We start from the raw sequence: 24,619 nt of genomic DNA on the forward strand, positions 1-24,619 counted from the left end.
AGTTACGGTTTCCCCATGAGACTGAGAAAATGTTCCAGAGAGAGTAGTGATGGTTGCAAAGAACACTGGATATATGAAGTGCCACTGAATTACACTCTCAGAAATGACACATTTTATGTCATGAGTACTATATATTACCACAGTATATAAAACGAGTTAAAAAAATTCACTTACGTTAAATCCTGAAAGATCAATGGCAATGGCGGACCCACCATCACAGTCACCTTTAGGAGCAATCTGATTAAGCAGATGGAAGTAGGCTTTTGAGTCCTTAAAAAAAAAAAAAAAAAAAAAGACAAAGAAATAGTATTTTTCAATGAATAAAATAAAAAAAAATATTTTTGGGGAAAAAAGTGTTCCCATCTCAAAACAAAATGGTGTATTAAACAATTTAGTGCATCATCACCTAGAGGTCCCCGAATACACAACACTTCTTTATACTTCAGGGTGTCGCTTCTAGCAACGCTGTCGCCTATACCTAGAATCCCTTCCTCTTTTTCATGTGTTTACATCCTCAGGCATCAGTGACATTTAAGGCTCAAGTCAAACATTTACTCTGAGAAGCTCAGTGAAACAGTGCCTCCCTCCATGGTACTGCATCCCTTCCCATCCCTACTGTGAAGGGAACTGTGGCTCTGTTACGTTACATGGAAAGGCCTGGCAGAGGAGCACCGGACCCATGACCTCTCAAATTATCCAAACTGACAACCGAGAAGACAAATGTAAGCAAGAACCACCTAGCTAAGCTACACCACCACACAGAACTATGAGAAACAGTAAAGCATTACTTTAAGCCAGTAAATTCTGCATAGTTTGCGAGGTCGAATTGGCGAACTTCTCAAAGGCTGGCCTTTACATCTCCATGCCCACGCAATGTCAGGAAAGCCTTAATAAACGTCTGAATGAACTGCACTGAATTTTATGGGGACCCGCACTAGTAAAACTTTTAACACCGTAGTTAATACCTGGAAGCAGAGGAAACTGTGTCACCATCGTAGCAAAATATGACTGAAGATGTTATATATTTAAAGATCAAATATAGATAAAATATGGACAGCACTATTCTAATTTTTTTTCCAGGTCATTCTGGAAAAAGTAAATTACAGAAAAGAGTCACAGGGACCCAGTTTGGCAGTGCTTATGCCAGCGGTGACCTAGGGAAAGCCACTGCTAAGTCAAAGTGATGTTTTTGTGTTCTTGACAAGACTCTCCAGGAGAGAGGAAAAGTGTTTCGAAGCTACTGTGATTAGGAGACAAACCTCAAGATCCACATAGTCAGTGGATGCTCAGTGGTCTCGGGCGATCTGATTTTCTATTAGGTGGTTATTAGCAAAGTGGGAGGGAGAGTTTGAACACACAGGGCCTCCAATGAAAATGCTTTAATATGACCTAGCCAATGGACAGCACATTCTCCATGGTTGTGGGGAGAGCAGGGACTACCTCTGACATGAACTCTGGTGTCCCCTATTTGGCCACTTCCCCTTGTGGGGAGGCCTGGTGGCACTCAGAGGAAGGGGAAGCAGGCTGTCCGGATGAGATCTGATAATCTGTGATCATATGGGGGAGGAGGAGGTCCCCTTCTGTCACACGTCTAAGGGAGGGGAATAGGGTGGAAGAGGGAGGGAGGAGGAATTGGAAAATACAAGTGTGTGTCGGGGGGGATAACAATTGGAATGTAATCTGAATAAAGTATTTTTTAAAAAATAAAATGCTTTAATATGTTAAAGCTACACCCCCTTTATCTCACAGCCAGTTGTAAGTCTTATTTTTAAAAGTCAATAAATGAGTTTATTATTTTAAAAGATTTTGTGAATACAACTGCTAGCATCTAACTCACAGGGAAAGGTAAACTCTCATTTTTCATTATCAAGTCTTTGTGGATTCATTAAGTCTGAGCCCCGTATTTCTTATGTCCTATACCCTTATCTCATTGTAAAAAAAAAAACAAAAACAAAAACATTTGAACATTCAAATCTAAACCCTGGACCAGTGAGCTGGCTGGGTGTGTCATGTGCTTGCTGTGCACGCCTGGTGTCCCGAGTTCCATCTTCAGGACCCACGTGGTTGGAGGAGAGAATCGGCTTCCACGGTCTGTCTTCTGGCTGCCACACACATATTGTGGCATATGCCCCTCCCACCACAAATAACGATGATGATGATGATGATGACGATAACAACAACAGCGGCAGCAACAGCCAACAATGCAACTCTTCAAAAGCCCAAACCTTGATGTCCTGGCTGAAGTTGTTGATGGTGCGCCACCCCGCGTTAGTCAGATGGTAGTTGACCCAGCGCAGCAGCAGCTCTTCTGGAGAGAGCTTCATGAGCTCTTCCAGCTCCTCGCCATCCTTGAGCAGCGCGATCAAGGCTGAGAGGGAAAGGCGAGAAGTAAGCTCTTCCCTCACGGGCTACCTACAGCTGGGGAGCAGTGCTCTGGAGGAGGAGGAGCTCACCTTCGTTCCGGGAAATCTCAATATCAGCAAACAGACCAACTTTGATGATCTGCCAGAGCAGCCCCAGGACCAGGTGAGGCTTGCCCTCTTTGAGATCCTGCGCGCCGATGTTGACCACGGTGCAACCGATGGCTGAGGCCGAATTCAGGGCGAGGTTCAGATTTTCCTGAGTTGCCAAAAGAAATACACGTGAGGAGATATTTCTGAAGTCTTATCCACAAAGTTACCTGTAGCTACCGACTGAAAATATTTCAGAATTTGAAACATAACCTTATACAACTTAAGCTACTAGCAGGAAAACTCCATGGTTAACTGTCATCTAGCCAGGCCAAGGAAGTTCAGATGTGCATCTTTCATCCACATCTGCAAACGCCGCTTTGAGCTCTATGGCCGTGTATCTTCTTGGTTATATCTGCTGCGTGTTCTAAAAGCACCGTAAGTCCAGCGTGTCCAAATGACCAGCTTTTCTTGCTACCCTTCCACAGTCTTCCTCCGCCCCGACTAAAATCAGTTCTCGCTGATTTATTGTCCCAGAGGCTAGGAGCAAGCTTTATTCTTACTGTCCTTGCTACGCCAGCAGCCCAAGCAGGGCCCCTGCTCTTCCTTGCCTTCACATCCGGTCACCAATTTCCATCAATAAATACCTCCGAAAACGTGTCTTTCTCCAGCCGTTCCCAACTCTGAATGTCCACTCTCACACTTCCGCTGCACAGCCTGTTGTGAGTGGAGCTCTAGTGTCAAACCGTCAGTTTACATAGACATATAAACCGAGGCTACGCGTCGGCTTTAAAACCTTTCACGCGCTTTCTGGTGCCGCCATTACTCACATTCTCGCTTTCTCCCTTGCTCTCTTACGCTGTCATTCTGTCTTGCTCTGTCTGCTCAAACTGTGCAAGACTTTTGATTTTGACATGAGATATTGTATAAAAAAAAAAAACAAAGCAAACACACACACCAATCCTCAGATCCATATACACAAACAAGTCAATACAATACTAATCTATCTATCTATCTATCTATCTATCTATCTATCATCTATCTATCTATCTATCTATCTATGTGTGCTACAGCTTAAACACTGAGCTTTACTAATATAAGGCCAACATTCTACCTCAGAATCCCATACTACAACCCCTGTACCAGCTAAGTGTGGGGCCTCTAGCAGTAAAAGCTTTGAGCTGCTAGTGGCATTCCTCAAGCACGGAGGCATGAGTTACATGTCCAGTAACATTTACTGAGCAGTTGGATGGATGGGTAAGAGTGAGCTAGGCATGCAGGGATAGGAGAGGGTCAAGTTCAAATGCTTGGTGGGGCAATCAGAAGCTCTGGCCTCATTTATGGAAAACAAACCAACAAACCCTTTCCTTGACTTAGCATGTTGCTCTCCGAGTCACATGCCCATTCATTAATTAGCTTCGCTAGGTCTCCTCTGAAGAGTCTCACAGACACAATCGGCCACCCCTTCTCCTGCGTTTCTTGGCTTACACTGTATCTGTACAAACAGAAGAAGGGGTTTTTGTTTGTTTTTGGTTTTTGAGCTAGGGTTTCTTTGTGTAGCCTTGGCCGTCCTGGACTCACTTTGTAGACCAGGCTGGTCTGGAACTCACAGAGATCCTCCTGCCTCTGCCTCCTGAGTGCTGGGATTAAAGGCACGTGCCACCACCTCTACTTAGAGGAAGTTATTAGTATATAACATTTCTTGTTTGGACATATTCGACTGGAATTTTCCTCTATAAATTTCAGCACTACTGGTTTATTAGTGTTGAGTAAGAAATCTTTATGTGTGTGAAGTTTGTATTCAGAAGCATTTCCTTAAGAAAGGATGTGCAATCAGATGCCAGATTCAGGATAGTTTTCCAGTAACTCCAAAGATGGAGAGTAAGATGAGCCAGCTGGTGAGTCACAGCGGGTTCAGTCTGGGCGCTTCCCGGAGAGACTCGTGCAGAGGCAGTGGTAACAACCACCTTATGAGCTGGTAACAACAGCAACAGTGGAGCGGTTTTAGAGTGGAGTATTTCAGTGGCTTCCTGATACAATATAGGGACATAATCGCCCTTGCTGGGCTCCAAGTAAACCACTGTATCTCCTGGGGATCCAGGAGAGGTGATTAAAGTCAGGGTTTGGAACTGTGTGTGTGTAATAACGAACCTTCTTGCCAGTGTAGTTCTCCCCAGCGCAGCGGCAGAACAAGAAAACTCTTCAGCATCTATACGACCCCATAACTCACTTCAGACAAACACCGAAGTGCTACCGGTACCTGGCTGCAACCGAAGGCTTATAAAACATTCAATAGCTTCAGATGCTTTTAAATACCCAAAGCCAATCAATACCATTTTCAAGACAGCCTCTCTGCAAATATAAGCTTGACCACAAACAGTCTCCTAGCTTTTCCGTGCAGAGCATAAAGAATGCCTGTATACGTGTGACTCCCCAGAAGGAATTGGCAAAAGGGAAGAACTGGGTTGACGATGATTACAACAAAATTTTACAATAACCCATTTCAGATTTGTTGACATCATAAAGATGTGTTCAAAAGAAGTATGTAATTGCACTAAATTCATTGAAATCCTAAGAACCACAACTTTTCCCACTGTTGTCAGTTTGGACACTAACTGCCCCCCGCCCACTATTATCTATATACGCCCCCACCCCACTATGGTCTGCATCCCAACCCTACAACTATCTACACGGATGACATATGCTGCTGCTCTTGCCTCTCCTGGCATGAATTGACTAGCTCTCTCTTCATTAATATATATATATATTTTCCTTTTCAAGAGTCTTTTCTATAGGCACTTCCCAAAAAATCCATTAAAAAGATCTTTTTACGACGTAAATATTTCCTTTTCTTACCTCAAAACCCCCCCACTGCTTCTACACAGCAGTCTCACATTGTGTTGCTCTCCTCACCCAGTCTGAATCAGGGTCCTCTCCCCCTCATGTCCCAAACCAACCTGAACTCCTCAGATTCAGCCTTTACCTTCCCAGGTCCAAGACACTAGTAAGACTTTGTCGTATCAACAGGTTTTGGTGACAATATAAAAGCATTAGCGTCTGATGTTTGTTGTAGTTCTGGTTTTTAATGTTTGCAATGTAAGTATAGAAAATGCCTTACATGTAACTGGGCAAGGAGTCGTGCGAATTGAGGTAAATAGTAGTTTTCATTCAATAAAGCCAACATTACTGCTCTGTTGGTTAACAGAGAGTAAGACAACTCCTAAACAGCTCAAGAACAGGACAGTAAAGGGCCAGGTTGGCGGCTCGGTGGCTAAAAGCGCTCGCTGCAGACCTGGTTAGATCCCCCAAACCCACAATAAAGGCTGGGTGTGGTGGTGTGCATTTTTAACCTACCACCCCTGTCACAAGCTGAGAGGCAGAGAAAAAATATTCAGCCAGAAACTTGATGGTCAGTTAGTCGGGAGTATGCAGTGTGGTAGCCAAAGCAAGAGAGACCTTGCCTTAAAACACAGACCATATACCAAAAACGTGTCCTCTGACCTCCATACACACATGGGGGCATGATCTCCACATGTACACTTAATTTTTAAGGAGCCAACTGCACTCTCCAGGTCTGACAGCTGCCCTGAGTGTCCAGCCTTCCTTCTGAAGGCTTGTGCAGGAGGAGGAGGACGAGGACAGTGTGGAACTCAAAGCTGGCACAGAAGAGAAGTATTGCTCCCAGTGTTTCAGTGTATGTAGAACAGGACACCCTGCCCTGCCTTATAGGGATATGGACACAGGAAAAAGGCATCTTGGATTACCCATCCATTTTCTTCCCTCTTCTGTGTATCAGTGAACTGACTGCCTAGACAAAGGTCATTTTGTCATAGAGGAAAACGTACACTGACTTGGATGGCTTCTGACATCACTTCTATGTTGATTAAATATCCAAGCCTTTACCAACAATGTCAAACTGCAAATTTGTTTTCTTTAACCATTTGAAAGCTCCTGTTGCTCATAAAGGTTTATTTCTAGAAGAGTTTATTTTTTAAATGCTCTTTAGAGGGCTGTGCTAGATTTAGTAAGATTAATGGCATCATTTGCTATTTGTATTTACACAGCGTCATTTTCCTCCATTAGAAATGTCCAGGTTGGGCTGGAGAGATGGCTCAGTGGTTAAGAGCACCGCCTGCTCTTCCAGAGGTCCTGAGTTCAATTCCCAGCAACCACATGGTGGCTCACAACCATCTATAATGTGACCTGATGCCCTCTTCTGGCCTGCAGGTAGAGAACTGTATATGTATTAATAGAAATGTCCAGGTGAATTTTATGTTTTTCCTAGTTATAGAACATATAACTGCCTGTAGGGTAAAATTAAAACTCTGTGTGTGTGTGTGTGTGTGTGTGTGTGTGTGTGTGTGTGTGTGTGTGTGTGTACATTTTAATAAATATAAGTATTAAGTACAGATATGTACTTTGTACATATATGAATGTATCCATTGCTGTCTTAGTGACTGTTCTATTGCTGTGAAGAGACACCATGACCAAGCCAACTCTTATAAAAGAGATCATTTAATTGAGAATTTTCTTACAGCTTCAGACGCAGTCCATGATCACCATGGTGGGAAGCAGACAGGCATGGCCCTGGAGCAGTAGCTGGGAACTTTACATCCCGATCTTAAAGCAGCCAGGGAGAGACTGGGCCTGGGCCTGGGCTTTGTTTTTTAAACCCCAAAGCCTGCTCCCCAGTGACACACTTCTAGCCACATCTAGGCCACACCTCCTAATCCTTCTAATCCTTTCAAACAGCTCTACTCCCTGGTAACTAAGCATTCAAACATTTGAGCAGCAGAAGCTATTCTCATGCAAATCACCACAATTACACTGGGTTTTGTTGTTCTTTTGTTTTGGGTTTGTTTGGTTTTTTTGTTTTTATATTTAGTAACAGATTCAATTTCTTGAAGCTAGTTTTGTATTGATTCTCTCTCTCTCTCTCTCTCTCTCTCTTTCTCTCTCTCTCTCTCTCTCTCTCTCTCTCTCTCTCTCTCTCTCTCTCTCTCTCTCTCTCTCTGTTTTGAGAAAGAGGATTCTATAGGCCAGGCTTTCCTCAAATTTATTCTCTGGCCAAAGATGGCCCCTAACTCCTGTTCCTTCTGCCTCCATCTACAAGTGCTACTATTACAGACATGTCTCGCCACACCCAGATGTAAAAGGAAGAGCAAACAAGAAGTTTATAAAACCACAGAAAATGCTGGACTCCAGGTTCAGTGCCATAAAAATTCATGGCCTGAGTATTTCTAAGAAGGGAGGCAGGTGTAAACACCTTCAGTATTGGTGCTCACTAGCTGAGAAGCCTATCACAGAATGTGAGGCAAAATGATCTTTTGGCCACTGTGTTGGAAATGGTCTCTGAGAACAGTACTTCTACCAAGTGGATGCAACATCAATGGTCTGTTATCAAGGAAGGGGCAGGAAAATCTTATGCTCAGCACTGAGATTTCCACTTCTCAAGGATGACAATAAAAGGGGAACATCTTTCGCAGCTCAAAAACAGCATCACTGTCTAAGGTCATACCTGCTACAGAAGAAATGTCACACAACTTTAGCAAAATCAAAGATTGCACATTCCTGATCTAATAATACATGCCTCATTATAAAAAAAAAAAAGTTTTGGCAAGAGTCGGGGGATAATTCACATGGTGTGTTTGTTATTGTTCTTTGTTAGGTTAGTTGGTTCCAGACAGGGTCTCTCTCTGTATCCCTGGCTGGCCTGAAACTCACCGAAATCCACCTGCCTCTGCCTCCTGATTGCTGGGATTAAAGGTGTGTAGCACCATGTTCGGCTAAAAAAAATTGGGTTTTAAACAAAATATTCAGTGTATATTAATTGTTATGCATTTGCTTAGTGTTGTGAAAGGGAAAACTGACAACTGTGAATTCAGACTTTGGTTAGTCCTCTAAAGAAAAACGAGCACAGAAAGACTAAGCACTTTGTGACTAGTAAGCCCTGACCTAACTGCACAGCATTCTCTTTTAGCAACTCTTGACCAGGCCAGCATGCTATAAGTCCTGTGTGTAATTCTCACTGTGAAAGAAAAGAAAAGGAGTGCAGAGGAGGAGAGGATGGAAGGAGAGAAAAGAGAGGAGGAGGAGAGAAGGAGAAGGAAAGAAAGGAAGGAGGGAAGAAGAGGAGGAGGAAGGAAGAAAAATGGCCACTGGCATCAAATAAATGACTATTAATAAAATAATAACTGAAATATAAATTAGTACTATTAGCTTTAATAAAGAAATGTATCAAAATTACTTAAAATATTAATTTATTTTCTTAGAAATTGCAGCTGAATTTTTATTTAATGAAAAAATAAGGGGCATAGATCAATTGGTAGAACATTTGCCATGTAAGCAAAAGGCCCTGGGTTCAGTTCACAACACTGAAAATTGTTTTAAAATATTTTTTAAATGACAAGTTATTTTTAAATTCCCAGCACCACTCTATATTTTTCTAGTATGGTCACATATTACCAGCAAGAAGCAAGTACTCACAGAAATGGTGAAAGGAGTGAGCTTCTTCTTATTAATGGCCCTTTCATCGATCGTATCTGGTTCCGATAAGTTGATCATTTTGCTGAGGACAAAATAGAAACCATTTAGCTGGAAATGTCTAGAAATGTTTTCATTCATTGTGGCAAGCAGCCAGACTAGAGACTTTGAAAAGTTACAGCCTGCCTTTCTATTTACTGAGCTGAAGTTCATGTTAGGCGCTTCATCTGAAAACCTAAGACTTGGTCGTGTCTGGAAGCCCATCTGCCCGCCCCCCTCCAGCAAAGGCGCCCCCTCCAGCGGGCACACCCTCTCCAGCGGGCGCACCCCCTCCAGCAGGCGCACCCCCTCCAGCAGGCGCAATCCCATCCGGCACCTCCACTCTCTATCTGAGCCTTCACTGTTTCACCAGATGCTCCTGAAATGGAAACAAATTCTGAAACAGGTAACTTTGATGGAAGTCAACACACTGTGTGCTGTGGTGAAAGAACAAAAGCCTTGGTTGAAAACTTCAGTAATTGGGACATGTTAGCGAGGCTGTGGTAGTGCATGCCTTTGAGCCCAGCAGCACTCAGGAGGCAGAGGCAATCGGATCTCTGAGTTCAAGCCAACCTGGTCTATAGAGTGAGTTCCAGGGCAGCCAAGGCTACACAGAGAACCGTGCCTCAAAAAAAAAAAAATTTAGACATTTTAAAATAAAAAAAAAAAAAAAAAAAAGAATTTTGTTTATATGTTTCAGAATATATTTTATCTTCGGAAACTAAAATAAGAAAGTACAGTTTTGGCTCATAGTTAGAAATCCTCTAAAAGTTGGGGAAGAGATAAAAATTCTAAGTGGAGACCAAGGTATATTTTATAGACACTGATTTCCTATACTTACTGGTAGGTTTAGGGATTTTTCTTTCCTACTTAAGTAAAAAGCAAAAAGCAAAAGCAACACTGAAAACAATGTGCCAGTGCACTGGGTCAATCACAGGTGCTGTACCTGTCTGTGATACGTATTTTCTACACTGGGGTTGTTCTTTTTTTTTTTTTTTTTTTTTTTTAATTAAAAAAAAAAAGACACTTGCGTTGTATCAAAGATGTGTGCTGGGACTTGGTGCTGAGATGCCTCGGCAGTAAAGAGCATTTCTTGGTCTTAAAGAGGACCAGAGTTCAATTCCCAGTGCTCACAAGCATCCATAGCAACAGTTTCAGGGGCCTCACACCCTCTTCTGACCTCCGAAGGCATGAAGCACAGGTGCAACACATACACATGCAAGCAGGACACACAGACAAAAGAGAATGAAGACATTGAATTTAACCTGTTTTTTTTTTTTTTTTTTTTTTTTTAAGAAGTATGCTGTGGTAAACATGACAGAGACAAATGCGCTCTCTTGGAAAGTTTACAGTATAATGCAAACCATATTGAAAAAGCCACGGCTGAAATAAAATACTGCTTCATTTCGGCTCAGTGAAGGAGTAGCTTCCCTCTAGATTCCGCACTCTTTTATGGGGAAGTGAAAAGAAAAATCATGTCAACGTTTTACAGCACATTAAAGGACTCAGAAGATCCCCAGTGTTATTATGGTAATACGTACAAAAGGCACATATAAAAGAAAATATTACATTACAGGGAAATACTGGAAAGCACATAACACTTAAATTTCTAGACAACCATGACTAACTCCAAAAGAAAACAGATCTTCTGGATCGCAGTGCTCAGGGAACACGCACCACCGGGCCACTGAGCGCGCACGGCTCCTGTGTTCAGCTCACCAGAGAAGGATGCCATCGGCGAGCGATTTGAAGAGGCTGCCATCGTTGGGGTTCATGGGGAGAAGGTGGCTACAGTCTGGGTCATTCTCTAGAGCTTTGTTTATCCAGTTCACAAAAGCCACTTTTTCTTCCTCTGGAAACAGAAGATCTCGTTAGGCCGACTTCATTTCCCAGCACTGGTCACACTACAAGAGCGTCCTTGTTCACTCCCATTACGAGATAATAAATGACACTATTAAAATGCTCCTGAGACGCGATCAGTGACTTCACATATGGAAACACGGGGGACCCGCTGCACTTTCTCACTCAGCAGGTTAGCAAGAGGGAAGGCACGCATCTCACGTTAGTGTACGACACACTTGGTTTGATGTTAAATCTTCCCAAATGTGAGCTGCTTTTAAAATCACGCGAGTTAGAAACATACCACAAGAGATCAGATGCACACACCGACATATGGATTGCTTATATCATAGAGAGAGGTAAGAAAAACTCCATGGACATAAATTCCATCACCTAAAAAGATCAAGACTGCTGTGACCTGGGGCTAAGAGAAGTATTGAGTTAGGGCTGGGAAGGAGGGGTGGGAGAGGACAGTGCGGTCCAAATACAGTATACGTGTGTATGAAAGGATCACAATGAAACCCAGGACAGAATATAGTTAACCTATGCAAAAATAAACACATATACACACACTCACACATGCATGCGCGCACACATGCACACACACAGGCACACCACACACACACACGTACACACACACATTCACACACACACACAAACACACACGAGCTGATGTGTTGCCAGAGCAAGGCTCCTTACCTATCATGCACAAGGCTCATCAAGAGAGTTACTTTAGGCTTCAAACTGAGCCAATCACCCAGTGATCCAATCACATTGGGCACCTCAGGTGACACACCCTCGACTCTCTTGGTGGCTTGATCAAAAACTGCAACAAGCATCTCCACTCTTGGAACATGGAGGGGGGAAGAAATCCTCCTAAGAAGCCTCTCCCGGTCCCTAGACCAGCTGTACGGGTCAAGCACATCACCGTGATGTCACCCACGCAAAAGCGGTGACGAAGGCTGGGGTACAGTACTTCCCAAATGTGCCTGAGGCCCTAGATTTGGTCCTCAGAGATTACCCCCCAAACCCCTTTACAACTACTCCATGCATAATGAAACCCATCCAGAGCTGAAAAGCAAACACCTTCTGCTTCCTTCTCAATGCCTTTGATTTGACATATAGTAGGAACACACTGGTTTCAGTAATTCTGGTTATTTCTCACGTTGGCAGTGCTAAACTTGAGATTATATTTAAATCTGATGTCACAGTATAATTAAGTCTGCAGCTCTTTCCTTCCTCCGCTGTATAGAAATTAACAGAGTGAATCAGAACGGCAGCTTGGAGAGGACGGCATGTGACGCTTCGCTAAAGTGAAAGGCCGAATTCGGAGAGGTGGATGGATTACCTGCGTAAGAATGCTGCGTCCCCTCACTGGAGATGGAGGATGTTCCCCCAATAGCGGTAATCCCTTCCCTTTTGTTAATGATTTTTCGGAATGTCTTGCTGATATCTTTGCTTTTTAATTCTTGCATTAGCTGGAATGGAATGTAAGTAAAATTGAGACATTTTAGTGATGAGGAAAATCCAACATTTGCGTTTATCTGAAGTGACACCAACATAAACTTGAATTGGGTGTAAACAGATAACTCTGCCATTTTACCAATTACACAAAAGGGACTAACGTTTGTAACCCAGCAACCAGAACACATTACAGCTGAGCTGACACTGAATACACTGATAATGTTACTGACCAGCCAAGGCCTTTTATACGGTAGCCCAAGAAAGCACTGCGTGACAATGATTTTAAAGTACTTCAGTGAAGACAAACTCCTCCCTGAATCTCCCTAGTACAAATACACGTTCAAGTAAGTAAGCCAGCTACTGTAGGAGTAGCTAGAGGCTTAACAAAAAGCCCCTCTCCCAGTCATTCTCTGGGCTCTACAAAGACCAGCAAGGCTAAATGATAAACTTCTCCGTGCAATAGAAGTGATGATTGTTTATGCAGATGTAATCAGATCACTTCTTTCTCCCACTTCAGTCACCTCCTGGTGGTGCTTAGGAAAAAAAGAAAAATCCAACATGGCCCCACAAGACCTGATTCCTGCTTACTTCCCCAGCGACATTTCTCGCCTTCCCCCTCAGCTCTGGCCATACTAATCCTCTTTTTTTTTTTTTTTTTTTTTTTAGTTATATATTTATTATTATGTATACATTGTTCTGCCCACATATATACACCTGCACGCCAGAAGAGGGCATCAGATCCCATTATAGATGGTTTTGAGCCACCATGTGGTTGCTGGGAATTGAACTCAGGACCTCTGGAGGAGCAGTCAGTGCTCTTAACCTCTGATCCATCTCTCCAGCCCCCTAATCCTCTTTTGATTGCTTGAGAGCTGCAGCTTCTCTAGTCCTACAGGGTCTTGGGACACACTGCCACTTCTAGCTCCTCCCACATCGTGTGTCCCCCTGCCCCTCTTTCCCTATTTAACTTCTTCCTTCAGAAGCCTCCACTTTACACCTTCACAGGATACTCCCCTGCATCCCTGGGTCCCTCCATTTACCCCTGCAAGCTCAGCTCTACTCATCCTATGCTCATGGGGCCTGTGCTGTTTCACCTCAGCAGTCACTGTAGTTGGCATTTCTGTCCACTGGCCTTTCCTCCCATATAAGCACATCACAAAAGCAAGGACCATGCCTTTCTCTGCTCATGCCCAGAGCATAAATGCTTACTTAACAGATAAAGAATGCAAAACTAGAAAAGTTACATGTTACAAAGACTTATTCAATTATGTTAATGGTCAATAATACTCAACTTAAGTACAGTTTTTCTAGGGCATGAATGACTAATATCTGAACTGGACTTCCATTCAATATTCCCCTTTGCTGGGCATCGTGGCACACATCTTTAATCCCAGCACTCAGGGAGGCGGAGGCAGGCAGATCGCTGTGAGTCCGAGGCCAGCCTGGTCTACAAAGCAAGTCCAGGACAGCCAGGGCTACACAGAGAAACCCTGTCTCAAAGAAAACCAAAACAACCAACCAAACAAACAAACAGATATTCCCCTTTGTTTTATGATTTGTGGAAATTATTTCCACAGTAACATTTGTTATTAATATCGTCACTATCGTTATGAGAGCAGTGTTTTGTCTGGCCTCTGCAGCCAGGTCCCACCAAAGCTAACAAAGGCAGTGTGGAAATTCCACTTGCACTAAAATGATCAATGACTAGAAAAGAACTGGATTACTTACTGACACAAACTCCTCAAAACTGATTTTGCCATCTTTGTTGTTGTCAGCGACTACTAAAATCTTCTCCACGATCTCGCGCACCTTGTACCCAGGAAGAGGAAGACTTGCCTCCTTGAACAGGTCCTGAAGTTCATAGTCACTAACATACCCACTGTTGTCAATGTCTGTAAAGACGTATGGTAAACTGTCAAACGCAGGAAAGGCAGAACTCAACATCTTTGTTTCGTGAGTGGTGGGAGCTTTTATTCTGGTGGTTCTCAACCTGTGGGTCGTGACCCCCTTCCACCCCCCCCTGCCCCCCGGCATCGAATGACCCTTTCACAGGGGTCACCTAAGATCATCAGAGAATACAGGCATTTACATTTTGATTCATAACAGTAGCGAAATTATAGTAATGAAGTAAAAATGAAAATAATTTTACAGTTGGGGTCACCGCACAAGAAGGCCGTGGCATTAGAAAGGTTGAGAACTGCTGCTTTGTTCCTCTACCTGAACAAGACAGAGTGTGCATGCGTTAGTTACTTCTCTGTTGCGATGATAAACACACTGACTTGGACAGCTTACACAAGAAGGAGTTTGTTCGGACTTATAGCTCCAGAGCATCAAGAGCCTGCGTCATGGCGGCAGGAGCAAGAAGCTAAGGGCTCACACACCAAACCACGCAGAGTGAACTAAAACTGGCCTGACTCACGAACCTCTCAAAGCCCACACCTAGCAACAGATGCTGCCTAGCAAGGCGACACCTCCTAAACTTCCCAAACAGTGCTACCCAACTGGGTACCAACTGGGACTGATGGGGGAGATCGTATTCAAGCTTTCACACTGTACAACACACCTAATGACAGCACTTGTGTCTAAATAGAGTTCATCTCACAGATTTAGAGCTCCGTGTATGTTTTCTAAGTGTTCTTCAGTACGGACAGAGCTCTGACAGAAACTTCAGTTTTGACAAACGACTAAGTTTCCAAGAAAGAAGCCTGGGGAAGTGTCAGATACATAAAATAAATAAATAAATAAATATCAGCAAAGATCAAGATGGAATAACCAGCTGGACTTTGTGCTGATAAAATTTATAAAATGAGTCTGCTGGGTCCTCATTCCTTATAAAATACCTATCTGCAACATATAAAACATATGTGGTAATTTTTCTCTATATTTCATTGGTGACAGTTTGCTTGTTGATAATTTACTGCTTGCTATACATGCATTTATCATTCTGTTATATATGTTTAAGGTTTGATGACATTTTGGGACTAAGTGTTCAAGCAATTTCACCCCTATATTTGGACTTTTGGAAATAAACCTCTCAGTTTTTCATGTCATCACTAAGACGGCCTTGGGCGGGTGGCAGGGATCCTGGGAGACTTCTAGGCTCAGAACAAAGACAACACAAAACACTTCTGCTTAGCTGGCGGCACAATGAGTTGCCGACTCGGCTGTTCTGGCTATGGCATGGGGTCACCTTGTGCAGTAGCTCGGGATGTCTGATTTCCAGAGTCCAGAGCGCCAAGCGTTTACATCAGAGAACCATGCGTGGGAAGCTCCATCTTCATGTCAACTTGACTAGATTTAGAATTGGGAACACACCATTGGGCACGCTGAGGAGGGTGTTTCCTCAAAGGTTTAAGTGGAAAGAGAACACCTATCCCAACCGTGGCCGGTGCCGTCCCAGAAACTGAGGCCCGAGCTGAGTAAGAGGAGAATATGAGCCCAATTCCCGCACACACACATTGGTTTGTGTCCCCGCGTCTTGTTTTATTTTGTTCTTACTCCTCACACTTTTCTCCCCAGCCCTCGAAACATCCTCTCGTGTCCCTAGTCTTGTTTTGTTTGTCCTCTGCTTTTCCCTTTTCCGGCCCCGCTTCCCTTGTCTCACTAATTTACCATGTCCGCATTTAGATAATTTATTAACTGCACCCAGCGCTCTGCACTAGCGTTGCCATTTTCTGTGTCGCTCCTTGGCGATGCTTTGGTGAGCTTGAGCTGCATTTTTGTATCTTATATTGCTTGGTGCAGTCTCTGCTGTTAAAGCGGGTTGTTTTCTCTGGCCGACACTGGAGAATGACCCCCCCCTGGAGTAGGGAGCTCAGCAAAACTACCCCCAATAAAAAGGAGAACAAGATATTCAAACCCACAGATGCTCCATGGCAACAAAGCAACATAAGAAAATCAAGACAACAGGGTCTCTCCAAAAGACTGTAACTCTTCAACTACTGAGTTCAAAGGTACAGAAATGGAGGTGATTAATGCTGGGGGAAGATCTCCTAAGTTTACTAGTAAAAATTGTCAATGACCTCAAGTAGGATTACAAACAAGCTGGTGAAGGAAGGAAATTAATCCAGAACAGAGAGAGAGAGAGAGAAAAAAAAAAAAAAAAAAACCCAGCAACATTGAGGACTATGGGTAAATCAACAATATGTATAAAAAAAGCAATAAGGAAAAGAAAGTCAGGAAAAAATATTAAGGGTTGGGTGGCACTAAAACAACAGAAATTCTGGAAATTAAAAAAAAAAATTATGAGGCAAATAAAAATACAGTGGAAGCCAGGTGTGGTGGCGCACATCTTTATTCCCAGCACTCAGGAGCCGGAGACAGGCATATCTCTATGAGTTCAAGGCTAGCCTGGCCTACAATATACTGGAGGGCACCCATTGTCAACAGACTCAACCATGCAGGAGAAAGAAACTCAGAGAAGGATAACAACGTTGAGAAACTACTACAGTCAAGCATCAACAAGTGGGGGGAGGGAGAGAGAATGACCATATGTCTAACAACTCTAAGATGTGATCAAAAGATTAACCTTAATTACCCACAGAGAAGAAGCTCAGGTAAAAAATTAAAGATAGAGAGAATCTATTCAACAAAACTGTAACAGGCAACTCCTCAAGTCTATAGAAAGAAATGGACACAAGAGACACTGAGAAGCCCCAAATAAGCCTGATGATAGAAGAATCTCTCCTTAAAGTATTTTAGTCAAGATGTTAAAAATAAAATATAAAAAGCTGTAAGGAAAAATACCAACTCATCAGTAAAAGAAAGCACATCAGAACAACATGAGATCTCTTATTGGTACCCCTAAAAGCCAGGAAGCAAAAAATATCCTATTTCGAGCCCTTAAAGTAAGTAACTGCCAACTAAGACTACAACCCAGATCAACCATCATTTCAAATTGATGTAGAAACAAGGACCTTTCAAGACAAGAGCAAACTAAGACAGTTCACTGACCATCAAGCCAGCAGTGCAGAAAATACTTAAAGAAATACTCTGAAAAGAGAGGAAAGAGAAGCCTGGGCGTGGCGCCTGGGCGTGGCTGCATAGGCACACCTTTAATCCCAGCACTCAGGAGGCAGAGGCAGGCAGGCAGATCTCTGAGTTCAAGGCAAACCTGGTCTTGACAATGAGTTCCAGGAGAGCCAGGGAGGGCTACACAGTGAAACCCTGTCTCAAAAAACAAAACAAAACAAAACATAACAAAGTGTGTTGGGGGAGGAAGCACAGAAAAAGTAACTTCATGAGAAAGATAGACGAACAAAGAAGAATTAGGAAGGAGTCTGCCTTGTCTAACACAGTAATCTAGGAAACCCCGAATGCTAGTAAGGCAGAGAGCGAGAGAGAAGTGGGGGGAGAGGGAAGCAAGAATCCAGTTAACCCGAGAAACAACTGACAAATCCATGGGAATTACCAAGTTCTTTAAATAATAACCTTAAATGGAAATGGTCCTAAATCCCAAAAATTCAGTTGAGCTGGCCAGGTTGGGGGGGGGGGGATCCAATCACTTGCTATTTCCAAAAATCATAGCTGAGTGGCAAAAAAGCATCACAGTCAGACGGACAAAAGATGGATGTCAACCTATCAAATACACAAGAAATCAAACACAAGCTGACATAGCTACTTCAATATCTGATAAAGTAAACCAAACCAAACCAAATAGGTCAGAACTGATAACACAGCTACAAATGAATATGGGAACTATTTACCAAGATACAAATAATTATACAGAGAGAGAGAGAGAGACAGACAGACAGAGATTGAATTCTGAGGTTTCCAATCTTATAACAAAGACACTAATAGCAGAAAAAGTCAAATATGTCCCAACACGCTAACAGTAGAAGACTTCAATACCCCCACTCAGCTTTAGGTACATTATCCAAACTAATTCAAAAAAGACACAGCAGAATGAAACTACACGCATGTCAAATGGACTTACCGGTTATCTCATTGCAGTTTTAAAAACAAAAACCTTAGGAATAAACCTAGCCAGGAAACAAAGGCCTCTTATAAGGAAAACTCTGAACAGCGAGGAATGAACCTGAAGACACTAGATGTGGAAAAACCTCTCATGCTTATGGGTGGCATATTAATAATATAAAAATGACTAAATTACTAAAAAAAAAAAATCTACATATGCAATGCAACCTTTATTAAAATTCCAATGGCATTCTTCACAGAACCAGAAAAGAACAATCTTAAAACTCATACGGAAACACAAAAGTCTCTTAGTATTCAAACCAGCCCTCAATGGAAGGATCAGTGCTGGAGGCCTTACAATGTCTCCGCCCAAACTATACTACAGAGCCATAGTAACCAAAACAGCATGGCACTGGCACAAAAACAGACAAACAGGCCAATGAAATAAAAGATCGGGTCCCAGAAATAAGCTCATATATCGATAGCCACCTAATCTGTGACAATGGTGACAAGAACAAAACATCAGCGAAAAGATGCTGGCTGGGGAAAACAACATCATCGGGTTAAAAAGAAAAAAAAAAAAAAAACATCAGATTCATTATCACTCATCCTGCACAAAAGTCAATTGAAAACGGATCAAACACATTAATATAAGGCCCAAGACTGGGCCGGGCGTGGTGGCACACGCCTTTAATCCCAGCACTCGGGAGGCAGAGGCAGGCGGATCGCTGTGAGTTCCTGGCCAGCCTGGTCTACAAAGTGAGTCCAGGACAGCCAAGGCTACACAGAGAGACCCTGTCTCAAAAAACAAAGCAACAACAACAACAAAAGACCCAAGACTGAATCATTAGAGGGAAACTGAGGCAAAAACACCTTGACACAGGCAAGCACCTTGAATATACATTCCTCTAGAGAAAGCATACAAGTCATCGTAAGAAATTTGTTCAGCCTCTGTATTTACCTGGGAAATAGGAAACTACAAGATCCTACTCGTGACAAAACAACGGCGATGAACAAGTACTGCCGAGGACGGGCAAAACGAGAAGAGTAGTGCCATGCCGCTGAACAGCAAGACCAGCACATGCACAATGAAAAACAATGGGGTGTGCCCCCAGAAAATTAAATGTGGAACTCTCATAGGACCCCCCCCTAAGTCCACATCTGGGAGTACACCCAGAACTGACAGTGGGGGCTTGAGCAGGCATTTGTGCACCTGTGTTCACAACAATGGGGTCCGAAACAATCAGAAACCCAGAAGGCCACTGATGAGAGCGCGGGCAAGCAAAATGCTGCTGTTGTTTATACACACAGTGGAATATCATTCAGGGTTTAAAAGGAAGGCAGCTGTGGCACGTGCTGCGTCATAAAGGCGTTGTTTTCGTGCCAAGTGACAAAGCGCTCACAAAGCCACAGATACTGTATGGTTCTACTTATGCAAGGTACCTAGAAGAGAGGAATCCATACAGGAGGGACAGTGGTCGTCTCCAGGGGCTGGAGGAGAGGGACCTGGGAGCTGCTGTTTAACAAACGCAGTGTTTTAGCGGAGCCAGATGGAAAAGGCTTCTGGAAAAGGACGGTGGTGCTGAGTAATGTGAACGGACTTGACCCCACTCAACTGCACACTCAAGATGGTCAAAACAGCCCGCTGTAGCTTAACCCGGCTTTAAAAAGAAAGCAGAGCAGGTATTTTTAACTGCCCACTTTCCCCAGTAAACTCAAAAATCCTCCACCCGGTACGGCTGCATGCGTGTGCTCTCTGGTCTCTGAGAGAGTTATTTCTGTTTGCTGAGTGCATGAATCACACTTTATCTTGTAAAAAGTCAGCAAGTACATATTCTGCTGGTGTTAGCCCTTCCCTCACAGAGCAAACTACGCTGCTGTCAAATTATTCCATCAGGGCACTGTCTACTCAAAACACCATTAATTAAATATTGCAAGATTATGTTTCCATGAGTCAGAAAGATCAAAGTTGGCAAGCTTGACAAAGAAAACAGATTACTAACTCATTTCACTGAGACTCAGGAAGCGTCTCTTTCATCAAAGGGCACCTGTAAAATGACTGCAGTACCAAACAGGTAGATCCATTTTTATTACCTGGTTTTTGGATGCCTAAAATAAGAGAGGGCATTTCAATAACTGCCTAGCTCTTGGCTTGAAAAAAATGCACTGCAGACAACATTCGAGAACATTTATTGCTAATAGCTTTCTGCAAATCATGCCATACTCACGCGGTGTTACTGTGACAAATGAGAGCACATCCACTTCCATCTCCAGGCAGGAAGGGAAGGCCCAGGGAATTTTTAGAAGAACTTACTTACAAACTGATGATTTGTGAAACACTTTAAAAAGATAAGCTATATTTTTAAAAGTTATAATAATAACAATATTAATATTATTATAATCATTAATTATAATTATATATTTGTATAATTGTATATTTATATAATACATAAATTATTATTATTATTACGATTACTACTACTATTATTATCACTATCTAAGGGCTGCCCTACATGGGTTTTGGTCATTGTTTGGAAGGCCGGTGAGATACCCAGGAGTGAGACCACCCATGATTAATTCCTCCCTGCCCCACCACCTGACTTGTTTAATTTGAGTGCTTTATTACCCAAGACCTGTGCTGAGGAAGGAGAAAGATGGTGAGGCCACTGCCTTTGTGTCTGTTCACTGAGCTCAGTTTTCATAAGGTTTACTTTCTACTCCCATACATTTACTAACTAAAGAAAAAAATCACAAAAAGAAAAAGAAAAGAAAGAGAGAGGGAGGAAGGAAGGAAGGAAGGAAGGGAGGAAGGATGGATGGATGGAAGGGAGGAACCGGGTGTTCATAGACTCCTTGTTTACCAGAGTTTTTAAAAGAAGAAACAGCTTCGACAAATAGTAAGGAAAGTATTTTTAGAAAAGCACAAAGCTGCTGAGGAGATAAATGTCAAAGTCAAACCACGGTATGATTTCAAAGAGTGGAAGAGGAAAAGGGAGACACTCGGCCTTTGAAAACAAAACTAAGATTTTTTAAAATTATGTATAGGAGGAAAAATGAGACATGTAGCCTTTAAAAACAAAACTGTACTTTTAAATGTTCTGCGTTGAGTCAGAAAGCGCTGCTGTCAGTGACAAAGACAGGAAGGCAGAGTCCAGCATATACACAAGGAAGCGTTTCTGTATTTTCTTTTCTGTCATGAGGCTACCATGGAAAGTGTATTCAGTTGCACTGTCATTCATTAACCTGGATTGCTCTCTGTGCTGTAATGATCAAGAACTAAAGTCCAGTTCACCTAGAAATGCAAGCTGTCTTTAGCTTATCTTTCTGAAAGAATGCAGTGAAACGTGGGTAGGAAAAGGAAAGAAACGCCCTTGAGAAAAGCTGACAGCATTGCTCCATCCCTGAAGTCTGGCAGCAAACAGAACCGCAACACCGTAATTTTGCAAGCTTACCTATTTTATTAAACGCTTCCTGTAGCTCTTCAAGCTCCTCCCGAGAAATGGTGGTGGTACTGTTTTCCATCTTCAGCCAGGAAAGGCTACTTCAGGTCTCTATATCTAGAAAGAACATATTACAAAAAGAATGTTAGCTCTGGGGAAACTTTTGGCAAGGTGTGGAGGGCACAGAGGAAGCACGGTCCCTGCAAGACGTTACCTGTGAGGTCCGGCTGACAAGGAACAAACAGTGGGGTCACCTAGTAACACGTCCAGGCCAGGCTGGGAAACAATAACAGACTCAGCCTTGTTTTCACACCCTGTGCTTCTACAAGGCTCGAACCTTCAACAGTCTGTGTGATTTTGGCCTATATTTTTAGCCTACTATTTCAGTTTCAGGGAAGCATAGTATTTGCAAATATGAAGGACAAAGAAAGTAAAACTTAATGACATGCATAGTAGCCACAAAACGGGTCAGCGTCTGCTCATGCAGAGATGGATTTATGGTTGAAATGTTCACCTTCAAAATAATCCAACCATAGCCACATTCTTCCCCCTTCTCTGTGAGAGGTCAAGAGAGGTTACTGGAGCCCTTCTCAGAACAGGGAAAACAAAGCGGGGGCGGAGGGGATGTGTAAAATTAAACTATAAAAAAGTAAGAAGTGGGCTCAGTGGTTGGGCACATCTGTTGTTCTTGCAGAGGCCCTAGATACAATTCTCAGTACCCACACCAAGGCTCACACCTGCCTGCATCTACAGTGTCAGGGGAATCTAACGCCCTCTTCTGGCCACTACAAGTACTGCACACATATGGTTCCCATAGAAGCCAGAAGGGGCACACATATAAATAAATAAGAATAAGAGGGAAAGATGGTGTTTAGTGTATAAGTTACACTCATCTTATTGTCCAGAAATGCCACCTAATATCTTCTTTATCTTTTCTTAGACCCTCATTCTGTGGTGGGGGGGAGTGGTAAAATGTGTTCAAAGTATGATACTCGTATCAATGCACTATTAGTATGCTTCCATGTTGTCATCAATAAAACATTTAATGACCATATAGTACTATCTCATAATTTACTTGGTGAATCCTAATTGCAGGGTATTTACATGGTTTCCAGTTCATGCCTCAAAGAACATCCTCGTTCATATACATGTTTGCTTCTGTATGATAAAATTCTAAGAGCCGGGCATGGTGGCGCACGCATTTAATCCCGGCACTCGGGAGGCAGAGGCAGGCAGATCGCTGTGAGTTCGAGGCCAGCCTGGTCTACAAAGTGAGTCCAGGATGGCCAAGGCTACACAGAGAAACCCTGTCTCGAAAAACCAAAATTCTAAGCATGTAAATTACTTACTTGTTTAAGCCTTTTGATACGTAACAGTTCTACATTGTTGCTTCGTTTGTTTTTGAGACAAGGCCCTACCAAGTAGCCCCGGTAACCTGAAAGTCACGCTAACCCTGCCCCCTTCTCCTAACTGTTGAGATTATGGGCATACAGCAGCACACCAGCACATCTCCAGTTTTAGATGACTTAAGTGATTTTTTACATTCAGCATAGAAGATGTATATAAGTTACTTTATGTTCCTCTCATATATACGTAGTTATAAGAGAGAGCTAATATGTACCACAGAAAAATAAGCAAATACGTGTATCTAATAAGGCAGTAGGAACTGAAGGTAAGTGGGAAACCCGATTTATAATGTTTTTATACCTAAATATAATTTCATTTATATGAGCTTCAACATCCCCGAATTTTCACAAAATCATAACAATTATCAAAATCATTTATTCACTGAAATTTATCACTGGCAACTTAACATACCAAACATGAAACACTCAAAAATTGTTAAGATCTAAGCACAGAGCCTGCTTCGGCAGCACGTGCACTAAAGCTGTACATGTATGTAATCTGTGATTGTCTCTCAAAGCGACACATTTCTGTGCTCTACATTTTTTTTCTAGAGTTAATCCTAATTTACAGCATTTACATATGTTTTAAAATATTACATTGCCCACTATGTAACCTTGCACTGTTTTTTTAAAAGTCCAAAGAGCTGAGAGAGTGGAGAAGCTAAGGGCACAATTGTGTCATCCCCTTTGCTCAAGGGATCCTTTCACCTGACCACTAAGCAGTCACTTAATTAAATTTTCTTGACCACACAGTTACTTGGATTCACTTTGCAACTTCATTAAGTAAGGAACCTGTCAGGGAACCAGCGCCAAAGCCTAGCACTGAAGTGCACACACACACACACACACACACACACACACACACACGCCTGAGACGGATGGACTCGGAAGAGCACGAGGCTCACCGTGAGACCTGCCAGCGGGCAGGCTGTGCCACACTCTGTATCTACAGCCCACGGGCTTCGGCATGGCCCCTTGAATGTCTCCAATCACTTCAGCGCTGCATCGCTCACACTCCTTTTAGCACCTATGATTTAAACTGGACATTCTTTAACCAATTAAAGCAACCACCCGTCTCTAATCTTCAAGTGCTTCTGGCCCAACCAAATATATATTTGAAAGCTAAAGGAAACACATTCTGAGAAAAGAGGCATTCGGTTGAAACTTAATCTAATCTTCATATTCCCTCAAATACTCAACTTCCTTGAGTCTCTTAAAGCTTTGCCAAAGCGCCCGATATGATCGGCACGATCTAATGGGCTTCGCTGAACAGTCTGAGGAGAAAAGGCACTAGAAATAGCCCCGGACTGGCCTGAAACAAACAAACAAAAAAATTGTATGCCTTTTACCAGCGCTAGCGCTCCAACCATCCGAGACCAACCCTGCACTGTTCCTTCTGATGCGGACACTTCCTGCGCTCCCAGATGCTTGACTTTCCCTCCCTGCACCTCCTCAGCATCAGAGTTCTCAAACTCTCCTCTGACTCAGCCTGGCCCGCTTTTCCCTCAGACACCGTCCAAAAGTCCCCCCCCCCCTTACTCCACCACCCTCAGTAACCTAACGCATAATGGCAAATAGTTAC

At 42.9% G+C, this 24,619-nt stretch overlaps 1 protein-coding gene across 1 annotated transcript in view; it reads right to left on the minus strand.

Annotated features, from left to right (window-relative positions):
• The window catches only part of Pls1 (plastin 1), a 42,355-nt gene extending 20,558 nt beyond the window's left edge, over window positions 1-21,797 (minus strand). The window contains exons 1-8 of the mRNA XM_051140272.1: window positions 21,644-21,797; window positions 14,004-14,167; window positions 12,160-12,289; window positions 10,692-10,824; window positions 8,937-9,018; window positions 2,454-2,619; window positions 2,226-2,368; window positions 175-270 (exon numbers count right to left, since the gene is read on the minus strand). Of these exons, the coding sequence (XP_050996229.1) occupies window positions 175-270; window positions 2,226-2,368; window positions 2,454-2,619; window positions 8,937-9,018; window positions 10,692-10,824; window positions 12,160-12,289; window positions 14,004-14,167; window positions 21,644-21,713 (984 nt within the window). The 5' untranslated portion in view covers window positions 21,714-21,797. The remainder of the gene's footprint in view (window positions 1-174; window positions 271-2,225; window positions 2,369-2,453; window positions 2,620-8,936; window positions 9,019-10,691; window positions 10,825-12,159; window positions 12,290-14,003; window positions 14,168-21,643) is intronic.
• Between the last annotated feature and the right edge of the window lie 2,822 nt (window positions 21,798-24,619).

Source organism: Acomys russatus, chromosome 32 (genome assembly GCF_903995435.1).
Source record: "Acomys russatus chromosome 32, mAcoRus1.1, whole genome shotgun sequence".
In the NCBI taxonomy this organism is placed as follows: domain Eukaryota; kingdom Metazoa; phylum Chordata; class Mammalia; order Rodentia; family Muridae; genus Acomys; species Acomys russatus.